The sequence below is a fragment of the Perca fluviatilis genome, chromosome 5 (genome assembly GCF_010015445.1).
Source record: "Perca fluviatilis chromosome 5, GENO_Pfluv_1.0, whole genome shotgun sequence".
Lineage (NCBI taxonomy): Eukaryota > Metazoa > Chordata > Actinopteri > Perciformes > Percidae > Perca > Perca fluviatilis.
The window spans coordinates 37,001,781-37,021,380 of NC_053116.1; the positions used below are offsets into that span (position 1 = coordinate 37,001,781).

General features: G+C 41.3%; 1 protein-coding gene across 2 annotated transcripts; it reads left to right on the forward strand.

Moving 5' to 3' along the window:
- The first annotated feature begins 778 nt into the window (after window positions 1-778).
- LOC120559894 lies at window positions 779-18,536 on the forward strand. Of its 2 annotated transcripts, none has more exons than XM_039801973.1 (8): window positions 779-985; window positions 2,531-3,674; window positions 9,314-9,448; window positions 12,716-12,890; window positions 13,970-14,068; window positions 15,255-15,346; window positions 16,554-16,694; window positions 18,104-18,536. In XM_039801973.1, exons 1-8 carry the CDS (start codon window positions 849-851, stop codon window positions 18,278-18,280), a joined length of 2,100 nt encoding a protein of 699 aa, XP_039657907.1. In that variant the 5' UTR covers window positions 779-848; the 3' UTR covers window positions 18,281-18,536. The 2 variants fall into 2 exon arrangements, with proteins under 2 accessions (XP_039657907.1, XP_039657909.1); XM_039801975.1 differs by having other exon boundaries at window positions 18,168-18,263.
- The last annotated feature ends 1,064 nt before the right edge of the window (window positions 18,537-19,600 follow it).

Sequence of the window (19,600 nt, forward strand, 5' to 3'; positions counted from 1 at the left end):
AGTCACAATCTCGCACACCACCGATACATTCTGGGATAGGAATATCTCCAACATGTTATGAATTTGAGTGTTTTTAATTTGAATGTAAAACTGCTGGGAAGGAAGTGATCTTGCTGCTAATTATTCTTATATTGTACATTTGTTTTGTAATTTAATTAGCCTACTCTAAGTAAATTACTTTCAATTGTTGACACTACCAGAGGTGCATTGATTCATCTTTAAACTGTTAACAACCCAGAGCATTTTTTTCCTATCCCAGAATATATCTGTGATGTAGCCAGAAGGTCGGATCAATTTCAATGTAATCAGTTTTAAGAAAGATGTATGTTCTATAAGTTCATTTAACCTTTTACAGACAAAGTGCTTCACAATAGAAACATTGTTAAAATATAAGACCCACTAACAGTAAAATGAACAAGCAAAAAACTATTGGAAATGTAAATTCAAATTAAATAAAAAAAAAAAAACACATTAAAAACAAAGAAATATATTTGTATATTTATAACCCGTAGGCTTTTATACTAGAAGAAGCCGGCTAGGCCAGAATTGAATACTTAAATTGCATATAACTATACTGGTACTAAACACTTGCACATATACTTCACTTGCATACACTTGTATATATGCAAGTGAAGGACTCAATTTTGGCCTAGGCAGCTTCTCATATATTAGTTATTATTAAACGTTTATTTTGAAGTAAGCAACCGGAAGCTTCCAAGAGTAGACGCTGATGCAGACTTGGTACTCTCCGTGACTCCCACTAGGTGGTTCATGTGTTCAGTGCGGGGCCCCCTCTGCTATGCCTCTGTCCTGTCTGAGGGAGTTACAGCAGCTGCAGCGCGGGTCTCATGTCATCGCTGGACTTGATGAAAAAAGAGTGTTTCGCATCTGGGACTCTGTCCTCGGCTTCCCTAAAAAGAAGGTTCAAGAGGAGGGTCGCTCCGCGGGCGCAGCAGGATGCGGACAGCGAGTGTCAGCTGTGCAGGTGACACACACACACACACACACACACACACACACACAACTCCCCCGGAAAGTTGGGAATTCACTGGAAGAAACGCCATCTATTGCTGCAGCTGCTGGTTGAGCTTTGATTTGTCTCAATAATAAACTAGGACTGGGTTAAAATCACAATCAGAAATAGATTTATTGCCAGGTAAGTATAGGTCCTACTAGGAATGACTTTTCCATAGCAAGCATTTGGGTGCTAAAGGTGCTATTTATATATAAATATTGATTGATTGATTGATTGATTGATTGATTGATTGATTGATTGATTAATTGATTGATTGATTGATTGATTGATGTCATGTCTTTATGATTATACTGTAACCGAAAGTGTTTTTCTTCCAAATGTATTATTTAGGGCTGCAACTAACAATTATTTCTTATTACCAATTATTACTCTTCTTATGGTTTAGTCACATAAAGGTAAGAACGTTGTGAAAGATGGCCATCACAGGTGCAAATCCTCATATTTAAGAAACATTTTCACTAGGGCTGGGCTTTGCCAATGAGTTCCCGAATCGATTTGATTCCAATTCACAAGATCCTGATTTGATTACATTTCTGATGTGAGATCATTTAGGTTAGGGAAATTTCAGCTGCATTACCAATTTATATTGGCTATAAAAGAGATTCTCAGAGAACTTCTGCTGTAAATTGTACAAGCAAGAAGCAACCCTAAAATATTTTTTATATTGCACCAGGTTCGTGTTTAACATTAAGAACTTACCCCCAAAAAGTTTGTTTAAAGTACATTTTACTTAAAACATCCATTGTGAAATGACATTTTCAAAAGATTGATTTCTGGATTTTATGAATCAATATCAGATCACTCAAACAAAAATCGATTTTAATTGGAGAATCGATTATTTTAACCCAGCCCTATTTTGCACTTTTGCTTGATAAATAACTAATCAGTCCCTCCAGAAAAACGTGATTATGCAATCGCATAATTCAATGCATAATCAGCCAAAGTCAGCATATTTTTTGAAATACGCCGCATTTTCGCCGCATAAATTGCAGATTTCTGCACAAAATATTGCATGATTTCATAATCCCCACATTTTCGTTGCAAAAAAGTCACATACTGTATATCTTAGCAGAAAGTTGAAAAATGTTGCGTTTACTTCACACAAGAGCAGCCATTTTCCCCTGTTGCCATGGGAACGTTATGAAGTGACCTAATTACAGAACGTGAACATCATGGTAAAGCAGCGTGTTGGGGGGAATCACTTTTTTTTCTCTTTTTCATCAAACCACAGTTTTTGCAAGTTCCCGCATTTTTCATCGCATAAAATTGCATAAATATCATATAGCATATTCCATCACATTTTTTAAGAAAACGTGCCGCATAATCAAGGATTTTGCCTCCAACAATCACAAAAAAAACTATTTTTCTGGAAGGACTAACTAGTAAAAAAACTCCAGTGTCACACTTGCTGTCAAATAATATTCTGTTGACTGATCGATTCTTTGTACGTAAGCCTCCCTCAGTAATTCACTAGTCGTGTTCCTGTGTTTGCAGGTGTTCCATATTTTCCCTGTCTGGCAGTAGTCGCACTGTGCGTCGGATTTTGACAGCCTGCGTCCTCTCTTTCCTCGCCCTGCTTGGCTCCGTATCCATCGACCTCAGCTCCAACTTTGACCTGCTGCACACCACAGAGGGCGCTTACAACGAGCTGACTTCATGCAGGACGATAGCTATCCTGCAACTCGTCAGGAAGCTTCAACACATGAGACGCTTATTCGCCAAAGACGTGGCCAATGAGACAATGGAGGCCAGTTTTTCAGAGGTTGTGTTTCCTGTGTTCGATCATCTCTGTGGTGAAAAGGTGGGTCACAGCAATGGCCACGGGGTCCCTTGTGGTGTTGAGTTGGCTGGATTCTGCCAGGAGATGCTGTGGCGTGTTCAAGGATTTCTAAACGCTTCATTGGATACAAACGGCACGAGTGAAAACGGTACTTCTGCTTACTCCCTGGCCATCGGAAGACTTCTTGACATCTGGGGTACGGTAGAAGAAACTTTAGTCAAAGTCAAACAGCATTACAACTGGAGAGATGTACTGTCCGCAAGACTTCTGATCAAATTCATAGAGCTCAACCACCAGTTGATGGACTTCCCCCACGTGGCAACTCACACTGACTTCCAACACAAGTGGACTTACGAACTAAGCTACCTCGGCTTCGCCAGGGTTATGACAGAACGACTGAACGACTGCTGGTTAGAGAACATAGACTTCAAGTTAAACTCCAGCCAGCGTGTAAAACATTCTTATATTTTTGACACAAGTCTGTGGCAGATCTCTGGAGCCGGTACGGAGCTTCTGTCTGGGTCTCACACTGGAATTCGGGCTCTGACAAACACCCAGCGGTGCTTGTTTGATCGTGCGGTGCCCGCTCTCAGATTGGAGTCTCGATCCGTGTCTTCGGGCCTCAGTATGAAGGTCTGCCTGCTGGCCATTGCCTGCCTCATCTACCCGGTGGTGATGTTCTCCTTCAAGCAGATGACGGAGTGGATACAGAACTACGCCCAGAGCTTGAAGGAGAAGACTGAGGACCTAAAGCGCCAGAGCCAGCTGGCTGAGGATCTGCTGCACCAAATGCTGCCCAAGTCGGTCGCCAAGCAGCTCCGCCAGCAAAAGCATGTCGAGGCGGAGAGCTATGAAAAGGTTGGTGCATTCATCTTTGCTTCTCACATTCTGGGTCAGCATGGCTCAAGATAAGTCGCGCATAGCCAGCTCTATCTCCACAGCGCTGTGGAGTAAAGGTCTGGCTACACCACAGAGGCATTCTGGTCATAGGAGAAAAAAAATGCTTTGGTTCGTTTGCATTTCTTTAAACCAATCACAACCGTCTTGGGCGGCGCTAAGCTCCGGACGCAGTGACGGTGGCTCTGCTAAATAGTCTCGGGAAGGAACTTGTTTTGGTGGAACATTTGCACCCCGCCAAAGAAAACGCCACATCCAATATTAAAGGTCCCATGGCATGAAAATTTCACTTTATGAGGTTTTTTAACATTAATATGAGTTCCCCCAGCCTGCCTATGGTCCCCCAGTGGCTAGAAATGGTGATAGGTGTAAACCGAGCCCTGGGTATCCTGCTCTGCCTTTGAGAAAATGAAAGCTCAGATGGACCAATCAGGAATCTTCTCCTTATGAGGTCATAAGGAGCAAGGTTACCTCCCCTTTCTCTGCTTTGCCCGCCCAGAGAATTTGGCCCACCCATGAGAGAGAGAGAGACATCATGGCTTTCAAACGAGAAAAGTGGCAGTTGGTCAAGGCCACACCCCCACCCTCCACCTTACCCCCCCCCCCTCTCCTCCTCAATAGCTACAGACACAGAAATGGCACATCCTAAGGAAAGCTCATTGTGGCTGTATTTCTGCACCAAAGCTGAATTTCAGGAAAGAGACTTCAGATACAGTATTAGGGGACCACTAAGGTCTATATAAAAGAGACTTCAGATACAGTATTAGGGGACCACTAAGGTCTATATAAAAGCATCCAAAGAGCACCATGTCATGGGACCTTTAAATGAAGTTAACTGTTGACACAATACAGTAACGTGAGCTATTTAAATTAGCTGATACATGGTTAAACCTCATTAGCTCTTACCAGCCGTCCACAGCAATCCCACCAATCAGTCCCAAAACGTCCCAGTTAGAGAGGAAATGCCCTAAACATATTCTTTGTAAATCTTTACAATCATTCCCTGAAAGAACCGAGCAGGCCTGCCTTGTTGTACGATCTAAATTTCATTAAAAACTTGATATTTTCAGCGTGTAGCTTGTTAGTTCAAAGTTGGCACATGCCGACCTGTCAATCAGCAATGCTAACCATGCTAACACTGTAGACATTAAAATAGACCTCAACTTGTTTTTGGGTGTTATCAATGTTTTCATCTTACACTTTGACCCTCTCACTGTATGTTTTCACTTCAGCAAAGTTAATTGGGACATTTGGTCGCCTAAAAATTGTCTCGTTCAGTGTTCTGCCGAACCAGCTACCGTTTAATCTCCACTGGATGACTCGCTTCAGAAGGTTTGAAAATCTGCAACTTTTCCTTCTATAGCGTTTAGCTTAGCGCAGCGCCATTTCACATAAACAACAATGGCATCCTCCCCACCTCCACGCTTTCGTCAAAATCGTCACGTCCGGTTTAAAGAAACCAAGATGGCGACATCCAAATTTCCAAACTCGAGGCTTCAAAAGGGCAGTCCCAAAACAACAGGTGACTGACTGCTGTTTTGTCTGTTATTTTTACAGTCTATGCTCTTGACTTGAGACTTAATGGTTCTGACCAAGGGGGGGTAAGCGAGCATCCGGAAAGCTTACCTCCTATGGGGAAATTCTGATGCTAACAAACCATCACCTCCCGTTAGCTTCCCATTGACTCCCATGCATTCTGACATCACTTTGACAGAGAATAACTTTACATCTGAAGCGTTTAAAGACTCTATTTGTCCGTTGTTTATTTCTAAAGAAACACGACAATGTATAAAAGGCTCCATTACCTTGTACCTCACGTTATGGCCCCGTAGCAGCTGTTTTTGTAACGATTGTGTCATAACTACTTGACTTTCTGTCGCGCAGTAGAGGAATTACGTATAGGATCAGGAGAAGCTCGCAGGCCGGGGGGGACGTGGAGGCATGCAGTCAAGGGAGAAGCCCATAGAGCACATGTGTCAAACTCAAGGCCCGCGGGCCAAATCCGGCCCCTTGCAAGTTTTCATCCGGCCCAAATATCAGTTTAGGTTCAGAACTAATTTTGGTCCGCCTATATGTGCGCCGAAACCAAAAAGACAGAAACTGTTTTCAAACTGTAATTACACTCAAAACCGAATTTGGCAGATTTGCCGACTTTGACATTCAGAAATTCCCCCAGAAGCAGCGAGTTTAATATTCAGGCCTGGGAAACTGTTTGTTGTAAAATATATAATCATTGTTTTTAGCTCGATTTGCTAAACTCTATGAAGGAACTTTTTTGCTGACTTTTGTCGACCAAACTATACGTGACAAAGCTGTATGAGACATGTCAATAAACTAAAACATTTCTGGCCCTTAATGTGATTCATCACTAGTCATTTTCTAGTGTGGCCCTTAGTGAAACTGAGTTTGACACCCCTTAAAACACTGCAACAGCGACTGATAATATACATTTGTTTTACTTTTACTAATGTCCATGACATGAGGGTAACTCATCCTGCAACTAAGGCACTGCAGTACATTTGTAAACCTTACTTAAAGGCAAATGGAAGAAATAGACAACAGTGCTGGAGACAGATAAGACAATAACCCTTTCCCTCGCTGCTCCCGGTTCACTTCTAACATTTAACCGAGTAAATTTAGAGCTTGTAATGTAGCGAGGGTTGTGGGGCGCTACCTCTGCAAGATCTGCCAACGGGATGAATGAATGTGTGCGTTTCCTGCCTTTGTTGCTATTGTTGGCGTAATTACCTATAATTGCCCTGTTCCATATTCATCAGCAGATAAAACAAGTAATTCGGTGAAAATTGCGTCTGGCTTATTGAAGAGGTTTGAAGCAGCTGTACCAAAAGCACTCTGCACACAGGGGGAATATTACTGAATAGGATCCTCGGCACAAACTGATTTGGAGCTCTAGGGTGTTTCATGAAGAAAATGTAGGACCCACCGATTCTTTTTCTTTTTTGTAACTAACCAGAAAAGTAATACATGACTTGCTGATCCCAGAAGGATGCTGCCTGGTAAAGATCCCCCTGAAATCAGAGGGGAAATGATACAGATACACATACAGATACAGATACAGATAGCTTTGTTTACCCCCGAAGGGGCAATTCAGTTTCTACAGTCCGCCGAAACACATACACACATTCATATATGGGAAAGTGTAAGATCCAGAAGTATACAACAAGAACAATACTTGAAATAAGAACTGAACAAAGACGATAAAGAGAGACAAAATAAAATAATAAAAAATCGACAAAGTGCAGAGTGTATTGCACATACTTAACAAATTACAATCCACCAAGTCCACCAATCAGAGGTGTTCCTAGTCTTTATTTGAGACAGGCACACAGCACGTACATGCAGCAATAAAAATTATCGTGATCAAAGATGCCAATTATTGCAGAGGGATCTGGTTAAGACAAAGCGACAAGACCAGGGGCCATTCTAGGATCAGAGCTTTAGGGGTGCCTGGCTCCCTTTTAACATACTTTTTTTTGACATTATTTTGAAAGCATCATGGTAGGCGAAACACTGAATTATAATAAATAAATAAATAGAAAGACACTACCATTTCTGAGAAAAAATACTTTAATGCTGAGCCACAGGACCATAACTATAAAAGTGAGGTGGTATTACAAATGAAATCGGATATGTAACCATGGAAAAGCATTTCCAAAACGCAGTATCAATAACTTTAGAAAATTAGAGCAATTTTGACTAATGGTTGGCACTATTTTCTGAAAATGGCTCAAAACCTTTCTGAATAATCTTGACATCTAGATTCTATCTGTGTGTGTGTGTATATATATATATATATATATATACAGATGAGTTCGGTGCAGATGAATAGAAATGGAATATTGCACATTAGGGAGTCTTGTATAAAGTACTTGAATACTTGAGTAAAAGTACAAGTATCTTACCAGAAAATGACTTTGGTAGAAGTTAAAGTCTCCTTTTAGAATATTACTTGAGTAAAAGTCTTAAAGTATCTGATATTAAATGTACTTAAGTTTAAGAAGTAAAAGTAAAAAAATACATTTTGATTATGAACTTTACGGCCAAAGGTGTGTAATGTTATCTTGATCACCACTGTCGTTGGGGGGGGGGGCGGGCATCGTCTGTTACCATGGCAGCAGAGCCTGCACCAGGTGCTTCCATGATCACCAGTTATTATGCTTCCTCCTCTTCTTCTTTAGTTTTGGCATATATGTTTTTTTTTTTTTGCCGCTTGGCAACAAACAGGCATTAGGTCACCAACAGGAGTGGAGCGTGCATTATCTTGGCAATTTAAGGAGCAATGATTCGCCAAACCTGCTTTTTTCCAGTGTAACAAATTTCTTCAGATTTTATTTTGTAGTAACGAAGATGCTTAGGGGAAATGTAGTGAAGTCAAAGTAAAAGTTTCCGGAAATATAAATAACGATGTAAAGTACAGATACATGAAAGCGATTTGCACTTCGTTACATTACAACACTGACAGTAGGATTGTTAGAAAAGTTATGCTTGCTATAGTATTTGCATAAGAAACTGTGCATCCATTTCTGTTTCTCATGTGATAATCATGATTAATAGGGGTGGGGGAAAAAATCGATACAGCATAGAATCGCAATATTTTCCGTGGCAATACTGTATCGATACACAGACACAAAGTATCGATCTTTTATTATATATGTGTTGGTCAGTTTGTCTTCTTGACAATCCCATTTTGCAGCAATAAAAGTAAAGTGAGATGAACAAACAGAGAAATGTATCTTTTTAGATAAAACAGAGGTTGACAAAGTTTTCTTTTGGGGACATAAATTGAAATTGGGAAAAATTTGAAGTTGGAAAAAAGGTAATAAATTGCAGTATATCGCAGAATATTGCAATATCTTTAAAATCACAATAATATTGTATCGTGACATAAGTATCGTGATGATATCGTATCGTGAGGCCTCTGGTGATTCCCACCCCTAATGATTAATACTGACCTTATGGAAAGCACAGAAAACCCCTGAGGGCAGGGCATGCGGTGGAGACGTCAAGCCTGACCACAAATAAGAAAGTTTCTCTGTGTGATATTACTCCCTTTTCCCTATAAAAAGCTACCGTTAAAGACTATCGACAATCATTGTCTGTACTTATGCTGAAGTGCTGTGAACTGACTCTATTTGCTGCAAGTAAGTAGTATTAAGTATTCAGGTATTAAGCAAGTATTAACTTTTAAGAGAACTCCAGTGATTTTGTCAATTTTTTGATGACATTACACTACATGTCATTTAGCTGACGCTTTTATCCAAAGCGTCTTATAATTGCTATATATGTCAGAGGTCACATGCCCATGGAGCAACTAGGGGTTTTAGTGTCTTGCTCAGGGACACGTTGGTTGATGTATCACAGTGGGAATCAAACCCAGGTCTCCCACACCAAAGGTACAGGTCATATCCACTGTGCCATCACCACCCGTAATAGCATAAATAATTATCCTAGTAAGGATAGTAGGATTGTTGTGTTGGACTGCATTAGTTTTAACTAGTTGGACTGTGTAATACTAGGCTGTATTATTTTTGCCCAGTTTTGTCCAGTACAACCGAACCCGTCTCTGCATTCTGTTCCAGGTTACCATTTTTTTCTCCGACATCGTGGGCTTCACCTCCATCTCTGCGTCCTGTGCTCCTCTGCAAGTGGTGGAGATGCTCAACAACCTCTACATGTGCTTCGACACACGCATCGACTCCTACAATGTCTACAAGGTAAACATGAAACGTCGAGGCACACACAGAAAACTCACACACTGCCTTTTGCCTCCAAAATTGTAGGCTACTTTTAAAAAGGTGTTCTCTCGTATAGTCCTCTTTTAAACAAACCAAACTTGTGGACCAAAGAGTGGACCACCAGAAAAGGGACTCAGTTCTTTTTGCGTTCACATTGTCAGTTTACTTGAAAGATGAGTCAGTTCTATTTCTGGTCCACTACAGATCTGATAGTAGCCTGGTCCTACCAGACTCTGGTACATTAACCTGGTCCTACCAGACTCTGGTACACTAGCCTGGTCCTACCAGACTCTGGTCCACTAGCCTGGTCCTACCAGACTCTGGTACATTAACCTGGTCCTACCAGACTCTGGTACATTAACCTGGTCCTACCAGACTCTGGTACACTAGCCTGGTCCTACCAGACTCTGGTCCACTAGCCTGGTCCTACCAGACTCTGGTACATTTCTTTTGTCCAGAGAGTCTGGTCTCTCTCCATTGACAAGTGTTACCTTCCTTGAAGGCGGGTACTCTGTTGAAGTTTAAAACTATTGGATCTGCCCAGAGCCACTCTGGATCTGCCAGAACCAATCGCTAACGTTTGGTTGTGACGTATGTTACGCGCATGTGCAACAAGAGGGGAAACCGCCAACAACTATCGGCTTACATTTAGCATTAGCATCGCTAGCGTTAGCCTTAGTCTTAGCCAACTCCTTCACCGCTAACAGAGCGAGCTGGAAAATCAAACTGTTCCTGAACCCCGTGGGGAGGAGGGCCACGACATCATGGCCCCAACACAACTCAGCAAAGATTGGTCTTGCTCTGGCTTTAACTTCTGGATATTACAAATCCTACCATTGCCACGCCAAGTTAGGCGTTTGACCTTGAGTGGTTAAGGTTTGGATAGCCGATTGGTCAGGGGGATAGGACCTGTACAAATGGGGTTACGTTACCTTATGTAAGCATGGACGCCTGGCCAGTAAATTGAAGGGCGGGTCTTTACGTGGCCATAGTGGGATTCCTAATATCGCCTCAGGGCCAGGGGCGGAGAGCGGGGCTCTACAACATTTTAAACTTTGAGACCTTTAACAAGGCTCCAGACTGCGACCAAAATTTGAGTGTGCGACTGAATTTTACATGAAATTTCGGTACCTGAGAGCACGTAAGCACAAGCTTATCTGTCCTCTCTGAAAATTGACAGAGAGCGGGGCTCTGACACAAACACACACACTCGCAAAGCTGAAGACGATGCAAACTACGTCGGCTCTGCAGTTTTTTTTAAGTCACAGTGAGTCACGGAAATGCCGATAAAGTGGTTTCAAGTGTGGTTACAGTTTTTCATAACTTCACGCAGACAGCATTTGCTGCGATATGATATTAATGGCGAGCCGAAAGCGGTCGTGGTGCTGTTGACGTTACACTTCCTCGGAGACGAGCAGGCACAACAGTGGTTTCTGTGCCCTGGTGACTGACTGACAGGTTGAGGCTGTAAGGCAAGGCAACTTTATTTCTACAGCACCTTTCAGCAACAAGGCAAAATGCTTTACACGAAACATTAAAGAGCAATTCAAAACGGTCATGATGAAAATAAAACAGGCTAAAAAATATATGCAAATACAATAATAAACAACAAATATATATATATTTTTACTGTCATGACAGCGATGGGGCTGTCAGTTTACCTTATATGTTGCATCTTCAAAAGTGACACTGAATTTGAAACTGCACATTGTAATTTCTGCATCTATTATCAAAGTATTTTTTTGTAATATAGTGGAAATTAGTAGAAATGTGAATATTTGGTTAGCATGTTGATTTACGGTGTGTACCCCTACATTTTCTGGTTGTGCCCCTAAAATTTTCAGTTGGGGGCCACTGTGCTCCTAGTGAAAAAAGTTAGTCTGGAGCCCTGTTTAACATATGCATGTGTATGTTGTCTTTGTTAAGGCCTCCATTTAAAGAAACTAACCAAGGCTAAAAACGGATTGGAGGATGCAACATATAAAAAAGGATGCCAGACACAAGGTTAACAATTAACCAACAAGCTTTATTAAATAATGTTACAATATTCCCAAAAGTAGCAAACAAAGAGAAACAAAAAGGGACTGGAGACCCTGGCCAAAAGGAGTAAAAAGATGGGAAGACGCACCCCACGTCTCCCCCTAAACTACCTAAAAAGAGTAAACTAATCCTAAAACAAACAAAAAAAAGAGACGAATAAGTGAACTACCGGTAATCTCCAGCCCAAACTAGCACAATAAACTGTGCATGGAGGTCGGGAAACACAAACCTGCTGGTTGTGTAGAAAAAAAAAGGTGAGGAGGAAACTCCTTACTAGGAATGTCTTCAAATGAAAAAAAAGGGTTCAAAGACATGACACTAGATAAGTATAGACATTGAGTAGTATTAATTAAATAATGGTGATGATGTTGATGATGAACATCATTATTATCATTATGGTTATCATCATTATTTAGGATATTATTCACCTTATGGTGGCAATGTACTGTATATAAGTACTGACCCTTATGGGTATTTGTAGGCGTGTATGTATGTATATATGTAGGTAAGTGTATGCATGCATATGCAAACACACTGTATGTATGTAGAAATATATCTGGGTATATGTTCTTTAGTTATTTTGTATCATTTGTTTTATATTTCTTGTCTTGTAAATTATTTCCTTGACAATTTGTTTGTTACTGAAACTTAAAAATGTGAGAAGGGTGGCTGATATAAGCTGAAGCTTCTGACTCTGCCCTTTGGTTACGACCAATAAATTCATTCATTCATTCGTGTGCTGCTGGTGTGCTCTCCATGTGCCTCTGTCCCTTCACTCTCTGCCTTCTTATCACCTCCCCTGCTCTACCTGAGCACTGGTTACGCTCAGGTGTGCAACAGGCAGAGGGAGGAGGGCAGAACGAGGGACACAGAGAGAGAGAGAGAGAGAGCAAAGAGAGAGAGAGACACACACAGAGGGAGAAAACAAGACACACACACACCAGAGGCACATGTAACAGTCTTGTTAAATCTTGGTTTCGTTACAAACGAAACAGACCAAGTGTGACACGCCCTAAAAGTCAGCACTTATTTTCTTGAAAGATTTGGAAAATGCCCTTATTTGCTTTCTTTTGATTTGGCACCTCCTTCCGTTCATGCCTAAGAGGAGCATATACATCATCGCCCCATGCAGCTCCCTTCCCAACGTGAACCATTTCTACTCCTGACTTTGAGCAACATTTTTTTTTTATCAAACTATCAAACCAGGTGGAGACAATCGGGGATGCATACATGGTGGTGAGCGGTCTGCCTGAGAGGAACGGCGATAGGCATGCCGATGAGATCGCAAAGATGGCGCTGGATCTGTTAGCAGCCGTCAGACAGGTCTCCATCCCTCACATGCCCGACCACAGGCTGGAGCTCCGAGCCGGCATCCACACAGGTGAGACAGAGGAGCTGCCTGTACAACGTGACATCATGGCTTCGCGTAAACATACACGCCACTGTCTAACGCCAAGTGGCGTGTTATCTGTACACATTTTGAGCTATCTGCGTGTATGTCTACGCCGTATACAGCGGACGGGTTGGGTTTAGGAAAATAAGAACGGGACAGTTGGGTTTAGGAAATGTGACACGATCCCCGGTCTCCTGGGTGAAAGTCCCCCAACCAACCTCCCTATGCAGATTTTCGGGCTTTCATACTACTCGCTACCGTTCTTTTCTCAGGAGAAAGTCAATGGCGGCCAAATGGCATTGATAAACACGCTAAAAAGCGATTATGCGTCTTGATAACGATTACGAATTGCCGTGTCATACATACGCCACTTATTGAGATCAGTCTGCCCTGTAAAATGCAGCAGGTCGGGTTTGTAATAGTCTCACATAGCCAGCTCTATCTCCACAACGCTGTGCAGTAAGGTCTGGCTACACCACAGCACATGCATTCTGGGATAGGAGCAAAAAAACGCTCTGGGTTGTTTGCATTTCTTTAAACCAATCAGAATTGTCTTGGGCGGCGCTAAGTTTCGGACGCAGTGACGGTGGCTCTGCTAAATAGTCTCGGGAAGGAACTTGTTTTGGTGGAACATTTGCACTCAGCAAAAGAAAACTCCACGTACAATATTACACAAAGTTAACTGTTGACACAATACGGTATTGTATACGAATTAGCTGATTCATGGTTAAACCTCATTGGCTCTTACCAGTGTATCGCCGTGTGTACTTCGTCCACAGCAATCCCACCAATCGGTCCCAAAATGTCCCAGTTAGAGAGGAAACACCCTAAACATATTCTTAGTAAACATTTACAATCATTCCCAGAAAGAACCAAGCAGGCCTGCCTTGTTGCACCATCCAAATTTCCTTTTTTTAATTTAAATCAGAACTTTTGTTTGAATCCTTTTTACTGGTAAGGCTTTGAGAAAAATGCTTTGTATTTTTCTCCAGCCCTGTTGCATTGTGGTAGGGTTCGAGCGTCCTGCAGCACAGTGAAGCGCAGCTTTTTTTCTCCTTGTTCTATAGGCCCATGTGTGGCGGGAATAGTCGGCTACAAGATGCCAAGATACTGTCTGTTTGGAGACACTGTCAACACAGCGTCCAGAATGGAGTCGACCAGCCTGCGTATGTGTACCTGCACGCAAAACACACAAACACAGTCACATGTGTGTTTGTGTCCGCTTCTGAAATATACTTTCTAAGAACTACTACAATTTACACGTGTGCTTTATATATACGTTGTTGGTAATGGTAATGGTCATTTGAAATTTGTAAGTAGATGCATTAATTGCATAGGCATAATTTACAGGGGGGATGGGGGGTTACAACCCCTCCCGATAAGCAAAACTGGCCAGTGCAACCCACCCCAAAAACCTATTATAATTTCCTTTCCATAAATAAAGACATTTGAAACATAACTTGATGCAGAAAAGGCACAAATTGTTGCAGAAAAAAAAAACAGTTTTTCAAAAAAATTTAATCTGGATCAAATTGATCCGGATTTGAAAATCCCATGTTTTGCTATCCAGGATCACCTGATCCATTTTACTTTTATGGCAGTTTTTTAAAGGAACATTGGATTGGATCACTGTGATCCAAATACCAAATTTCAGGATTACCAAATCCTTTTTACCAGAGCCTTAAATGAACTAAGGCTAAATAAACCAACAGTGGAGCCTACTGGCTTAGCAAGACCAACAGGTAGGCACAATACCGGTGGCCACAAATAGCCATTGTTTGTTTTAATTTTAAGAAATAGAAACACTGTAATAAACAGAAACATTTTACATTCCTTATTTTGTTATAATGTTAAATAACAAAACAAAATGAATACTATCCAATAGTCAAAAATCATTTACAGGACAGATACACATATATGCTCCAAATATGAATAAATGTATATATCATCCGTAAACATTGATTTTGTGATCATTCACTTAAAAAAAAACTCTCTGATTTTATTTGGTTCGAAAAATCACAACTGAATCCACCCTTCTGATGGGATCAGGATAGTCCTGTTTTTTGGATCAAAATAGATCCCAAAAACTCAAAGGGCAGGTTTGATCCAGATCAAATGTAAGATTGGATTACATGCTCTGATCTTTCAGAATCCCTCTTTCGCTTTTGAAAAACCCATTTCCAAGATTTGATCCAATCCGTGATCCGAAATCCTACTGGATTACTTTTGAAAAACTTGGCCCAGAATGCAGGAAATGAACCCAATGTTGAACCCAAAGCTACGCCCTTGCTTAATAGACTTTGGCCAAACCTCTGTTGTGTTTGACAGTATGTATTGTTGTTCATGTGTCAGCTCAAAGAATCCACACCAGTTCCGAAACCTACTTGGCTCTGATCAAAGACAACGCCTACGAGCTGCAGCTTCGCGGAGAGATCGAGGTCAAGGTAAAAAGATCCCAGCCTAGCCGTCTAACTCCTTTTCTGTGTAGCAGTGAGGCAGTCAAACCTTAAGTTTGTTATTGCATCAAGGAAGCTGTTGATTTTTCTCAACAATCGGATGAAAATAAGAAGAGATACTGAACGAATGTACTTAAAACCACGCCTCATACTGGAAATGTAAAATAACTAAATTCAGTCACAGTTTTCATATGTTATGTCATGTCCCAGGACAGTTTGTTATTTACAAAGTTTACAAAATGAAAGGATCCGTTCACACAAATCAACATTCGCTTCTCACACAGTCCAAGTACTGTCTACTCGGTGTGAAAGCTCATTTGCGCTCTGGTGCGGACCAAACAACCGAAACTCTGGTCCGCTTGAAAACAGGGGTTCTCTTGTTCTCTTGATTAGAGTTCAGTTCACTTCAGGTGAGAACGCGATCCGACCCAAATACAGAAAGTGAACCAAATAACAGCTAGCCTGACATTTCAACTTTGCACACCATGTAAAGACTTGTATATGATTTAAGGGACGATAACTTTCAGATCCATAAGCTATTCTGAGCACACATTGCTGGTCGTCTGTGTGACATCATCATCATCTCTCACGGGCGATTTTAGATCCTTTTTAACACTTTTCCAAAGCACTGTATCCATGTCCACATTCTCATTAGGAGGTGAGCCCCCCTATTTATCTGATCCTAGAATCGCCCCTTATCTCTCCCCTTCACTCGCTGTCTGTCAGCTGATCACATTGTTCTTCTTCTTCTTAAATATTAGAAACACTGAAGCAGAACCAGAGAACCCGAGACGTTATGAATCTGGTGTTGCTCCATTATTTCTGAGACCAGAAGTGTCGGAGAGTTTGACTCAGATATTCTGTCCAATAGACGAGCGACCATTTCCACTATGTGACGTTTGTTTACAATGTTTGGTGCGTTGAAAAAGTGCAGTTTGAAAGCAACTTCACCCCCAAATTGCACCGATTCTACCAAACTACATGTGTGAAAGCGCCCTTAGTATCGGATGGATGGATATCTTTAAAAACGTGGCATTTAAAACCAAAACTATCTGGATGGCTTTTGTGTTTTTTGTTGATATGGGTGGACAGACCCTTAAAGTTGGATTTCTCATTAACAGTTATCTCTCTGACGGGTTGGTAACCACACCCAAGTGTCACTGTTCCTTTCTTGTGTCCTTCCGTCCCGTGCCAGGGTAAAGGCAAAATGAACACATACTGGTTGATCGGCCATAAGAACTACAGTGTGCAGAATGACAGCCTGGTTTGCCACTGGAATCCTAACAAGACCAGAAAGAAGAAGACAGTGGTCGGCAGCGATGTCTCTGCGGCCAATGTGAGTTAAACTTTTCCCATGTGTTCACCATTAAAGGACAAATCTGGCGCAAAATGAACCTAGGGGTTAATAACAGGGTTCCAAATTAGCACCATCTACCAGCCGAATGCTGGTAAAATATGCAAGTGGCTGGCAGATTTGCTTCACTCACCAGCCAAAAAAAGCAATGGTACTCTACTGAGTGGCTGGTATAATTTGAGCATTTACTAGCCATTTGGCTGGTGGACGAAAAAGTTCATTTTAAACCCTGGTTAATAACACATGTGTACCGAGTCAACCGTTCTCTGGGATATGTTTTCCTGCTAATCGAATGTGACCAGTTTTAGCACAAACCGCTAATTAGCTTATAACGCTTGTCGTCAGAGGGTAAAGTAAAAATAAATCACTATGTCTACATCACTAACAAAGCTCAAAATAGCACCACACTTCCATGATAGCATAATGAGGGTCCCTACATGTAAACAGAAGTATTGAGAAATTTGCAAGTGTACAGACAGTTTATTAAAAAGATAGATTAGAAAGACAGTACCGTTCGCGTTTACAGGCGGGCGCCATCTTGGGAAAACAGTCTCGACCAGTCGAACGAATGGTGTGCGTTCGTAATTCGACTGGTCGGACTGTTTTGCCAAGATGGGAGAACTGGTAACATTCGATTAGCATGAAAACAGATCCCAGAGAACGGTCAAACTCGGTACACACGTGTTATTAACCCCTAGGTTCATTTTGCGCCAGATTTGTCCTTTTAAAGGCTGATTTATGCTTGTATGTACAGTAGCTCTATGCAGAGCCTTAAGCTTGATTTATGGTTCTGTGTTGAATCAGTGCCGTGGGTACATACAGTACAGGCCAAAAGTTTGGACACACCTTCTCATTCAATGTGTTTCCTTTTTATTTTCATGACTATTTACATTGTAGATTCTCACTGAAGGCATCAAAACTATGAAGGAACACATATGGAATTATGTACTTAACAAAAAGTGTGAAATAACTGAAAACATGTCTTATATTTTAGATTCTTCAAAGTAGCCACCCTTTGCTTTTTTATTAATAAGGGAAAAACTTCCACTAATGAACCCTGACAAAAAAACAAGAGAGGAAAAAAAAAAAAAATGGGAGGAAAAAGAAAAATTGAGAGAAAACAAAAGGTTTTGGGGTTTTTCAAAAAAGCAAAGGGTGGCTACTTTGAGGAATCTAAAATATAAGACATGTTTTCAGTTATTTCACACTTTTTTGTTAAGTACATAATTCCAGATGTGTTCATTCATAGTTTTGATGCCTTCAGTGAGAATCTACAATGTAAATAGTCATGAAAATAAAGAAACACATTGAATGAGAAGGTGTGTCCAAACTTTTGGCCTGTACTGTATGTCATGAGTTTCCCTCACATACGTACTGTTCCTCTATGCCAGTCATCAGTGACAGTGCAGAGCCTCAGTGAGAACGCCACCACCGCAGTCTCCCTTCCCTCCTCAGACCGGCCCGGCCTGAGCGTGGCGGCCCACATGGAGCATTACAACGGCGGCTACGGCACCCTGGGCTCCATGATTGGGGGGCTGCAGGGAGGAGACGACCCAGCCAACGTATAGGAGCAGCTTCAGATGCAAACCTTGACCTACTGCCTGACTCCGAACAGCCACATGGAACCGGCTCGGGACTTCTACGGGAACATCAATCGACCCAGGAGAATGACCGTGATTTGTTAGTCGTAGGTAGTGTAATAACTGCTGAATAATGTGATTACTTGTCACATTATAGGTGCCCTGCCATACAAAACTGTTTTTACTTGCATTTTTTTAAATATGTCAGGTCCATATGTGTGTGTGTTATGTGGTGAATGTGAAAATGAACTGCTACCTCCTCTGTCAGCTCTAGCCACTGAACAGAATAAGAGGAGAAATCAGACCAATCACAACAGCTGGTCAGTCTGACATCATACTGCCTGAGCTCATTACTATTCATGAGCTCGCCCAGTTGGGCTGGGTAAAGGATGCTGACAGCCAGACTCTCATTGGCTAGCTGTTAGCCAATCAGAGTCAAGCAGCTTAGCTCGTTGAATATTAATGAGAACTGGCAGAAATCGAGCCGAGTCTTCCTGCAGGCTTTCTATACCGCGCTAGAATGGCTTGAAACAAGGTAACCAAGGTTACAGAGTCCATGGTAGACCTTCAGACATCACCACAAAGTCATGACATACGTGTGGCAGGGCACCTGCTTTTTTTTGCTTTCTTATTTGTAAAAAATACGCGTTGGACAAACTCTATTAAAAATAGTTTTTTGGGGGGCAACCTCTCACCTGGTAGAGTGTGCGCCCCCTGTAGGCTGAGTCCTCGGCAGCAGCCGGGGTTCGACCCACGGCACTTTTGCTGCGTATCATCCCCTCTCTCTCCTCCCTTTCAAATCTGTCTATATCTCATAAAGAAAAAAGTCCCAAAAAATCATCTTAAAAAAATAAATAAAAATAGTTTAGTTAGTAGTTTTTTAAACGGGTCACCTGATCTCAAAGCAGATCTAATAGCTTCACTTTTTTTGGAGTAGTAGCTGTTATTTATGCTATGTGCTATGTATTTATTTATTTATTTATTTACACTATGTGTGTATATTTGTATGTATATATTGTTTGTTTGTTAGTTTCCTTTTTTCTCAATGTGAAGCACTGTGTCTTAAATGTGAAGTATAAATAAAGTTTGCTTCCGTCCTTTCTTGGGTTTCTTATTTGATAAAGTGGTGATTTGTGTATGATGTTGAATTGTGTTTCTTTAAAAAGTTGATTAATTGTACAGAGATGGTGGGAGGTGGGAATTCTATATTTCCTACTATCAACATGGCCCTTGAGATCGACTCTGGTCCCCTGAGAATTTTTTTCACTGTTAAAGTGTGTTTTATCCATTCGTTCTTTATTTTGATTT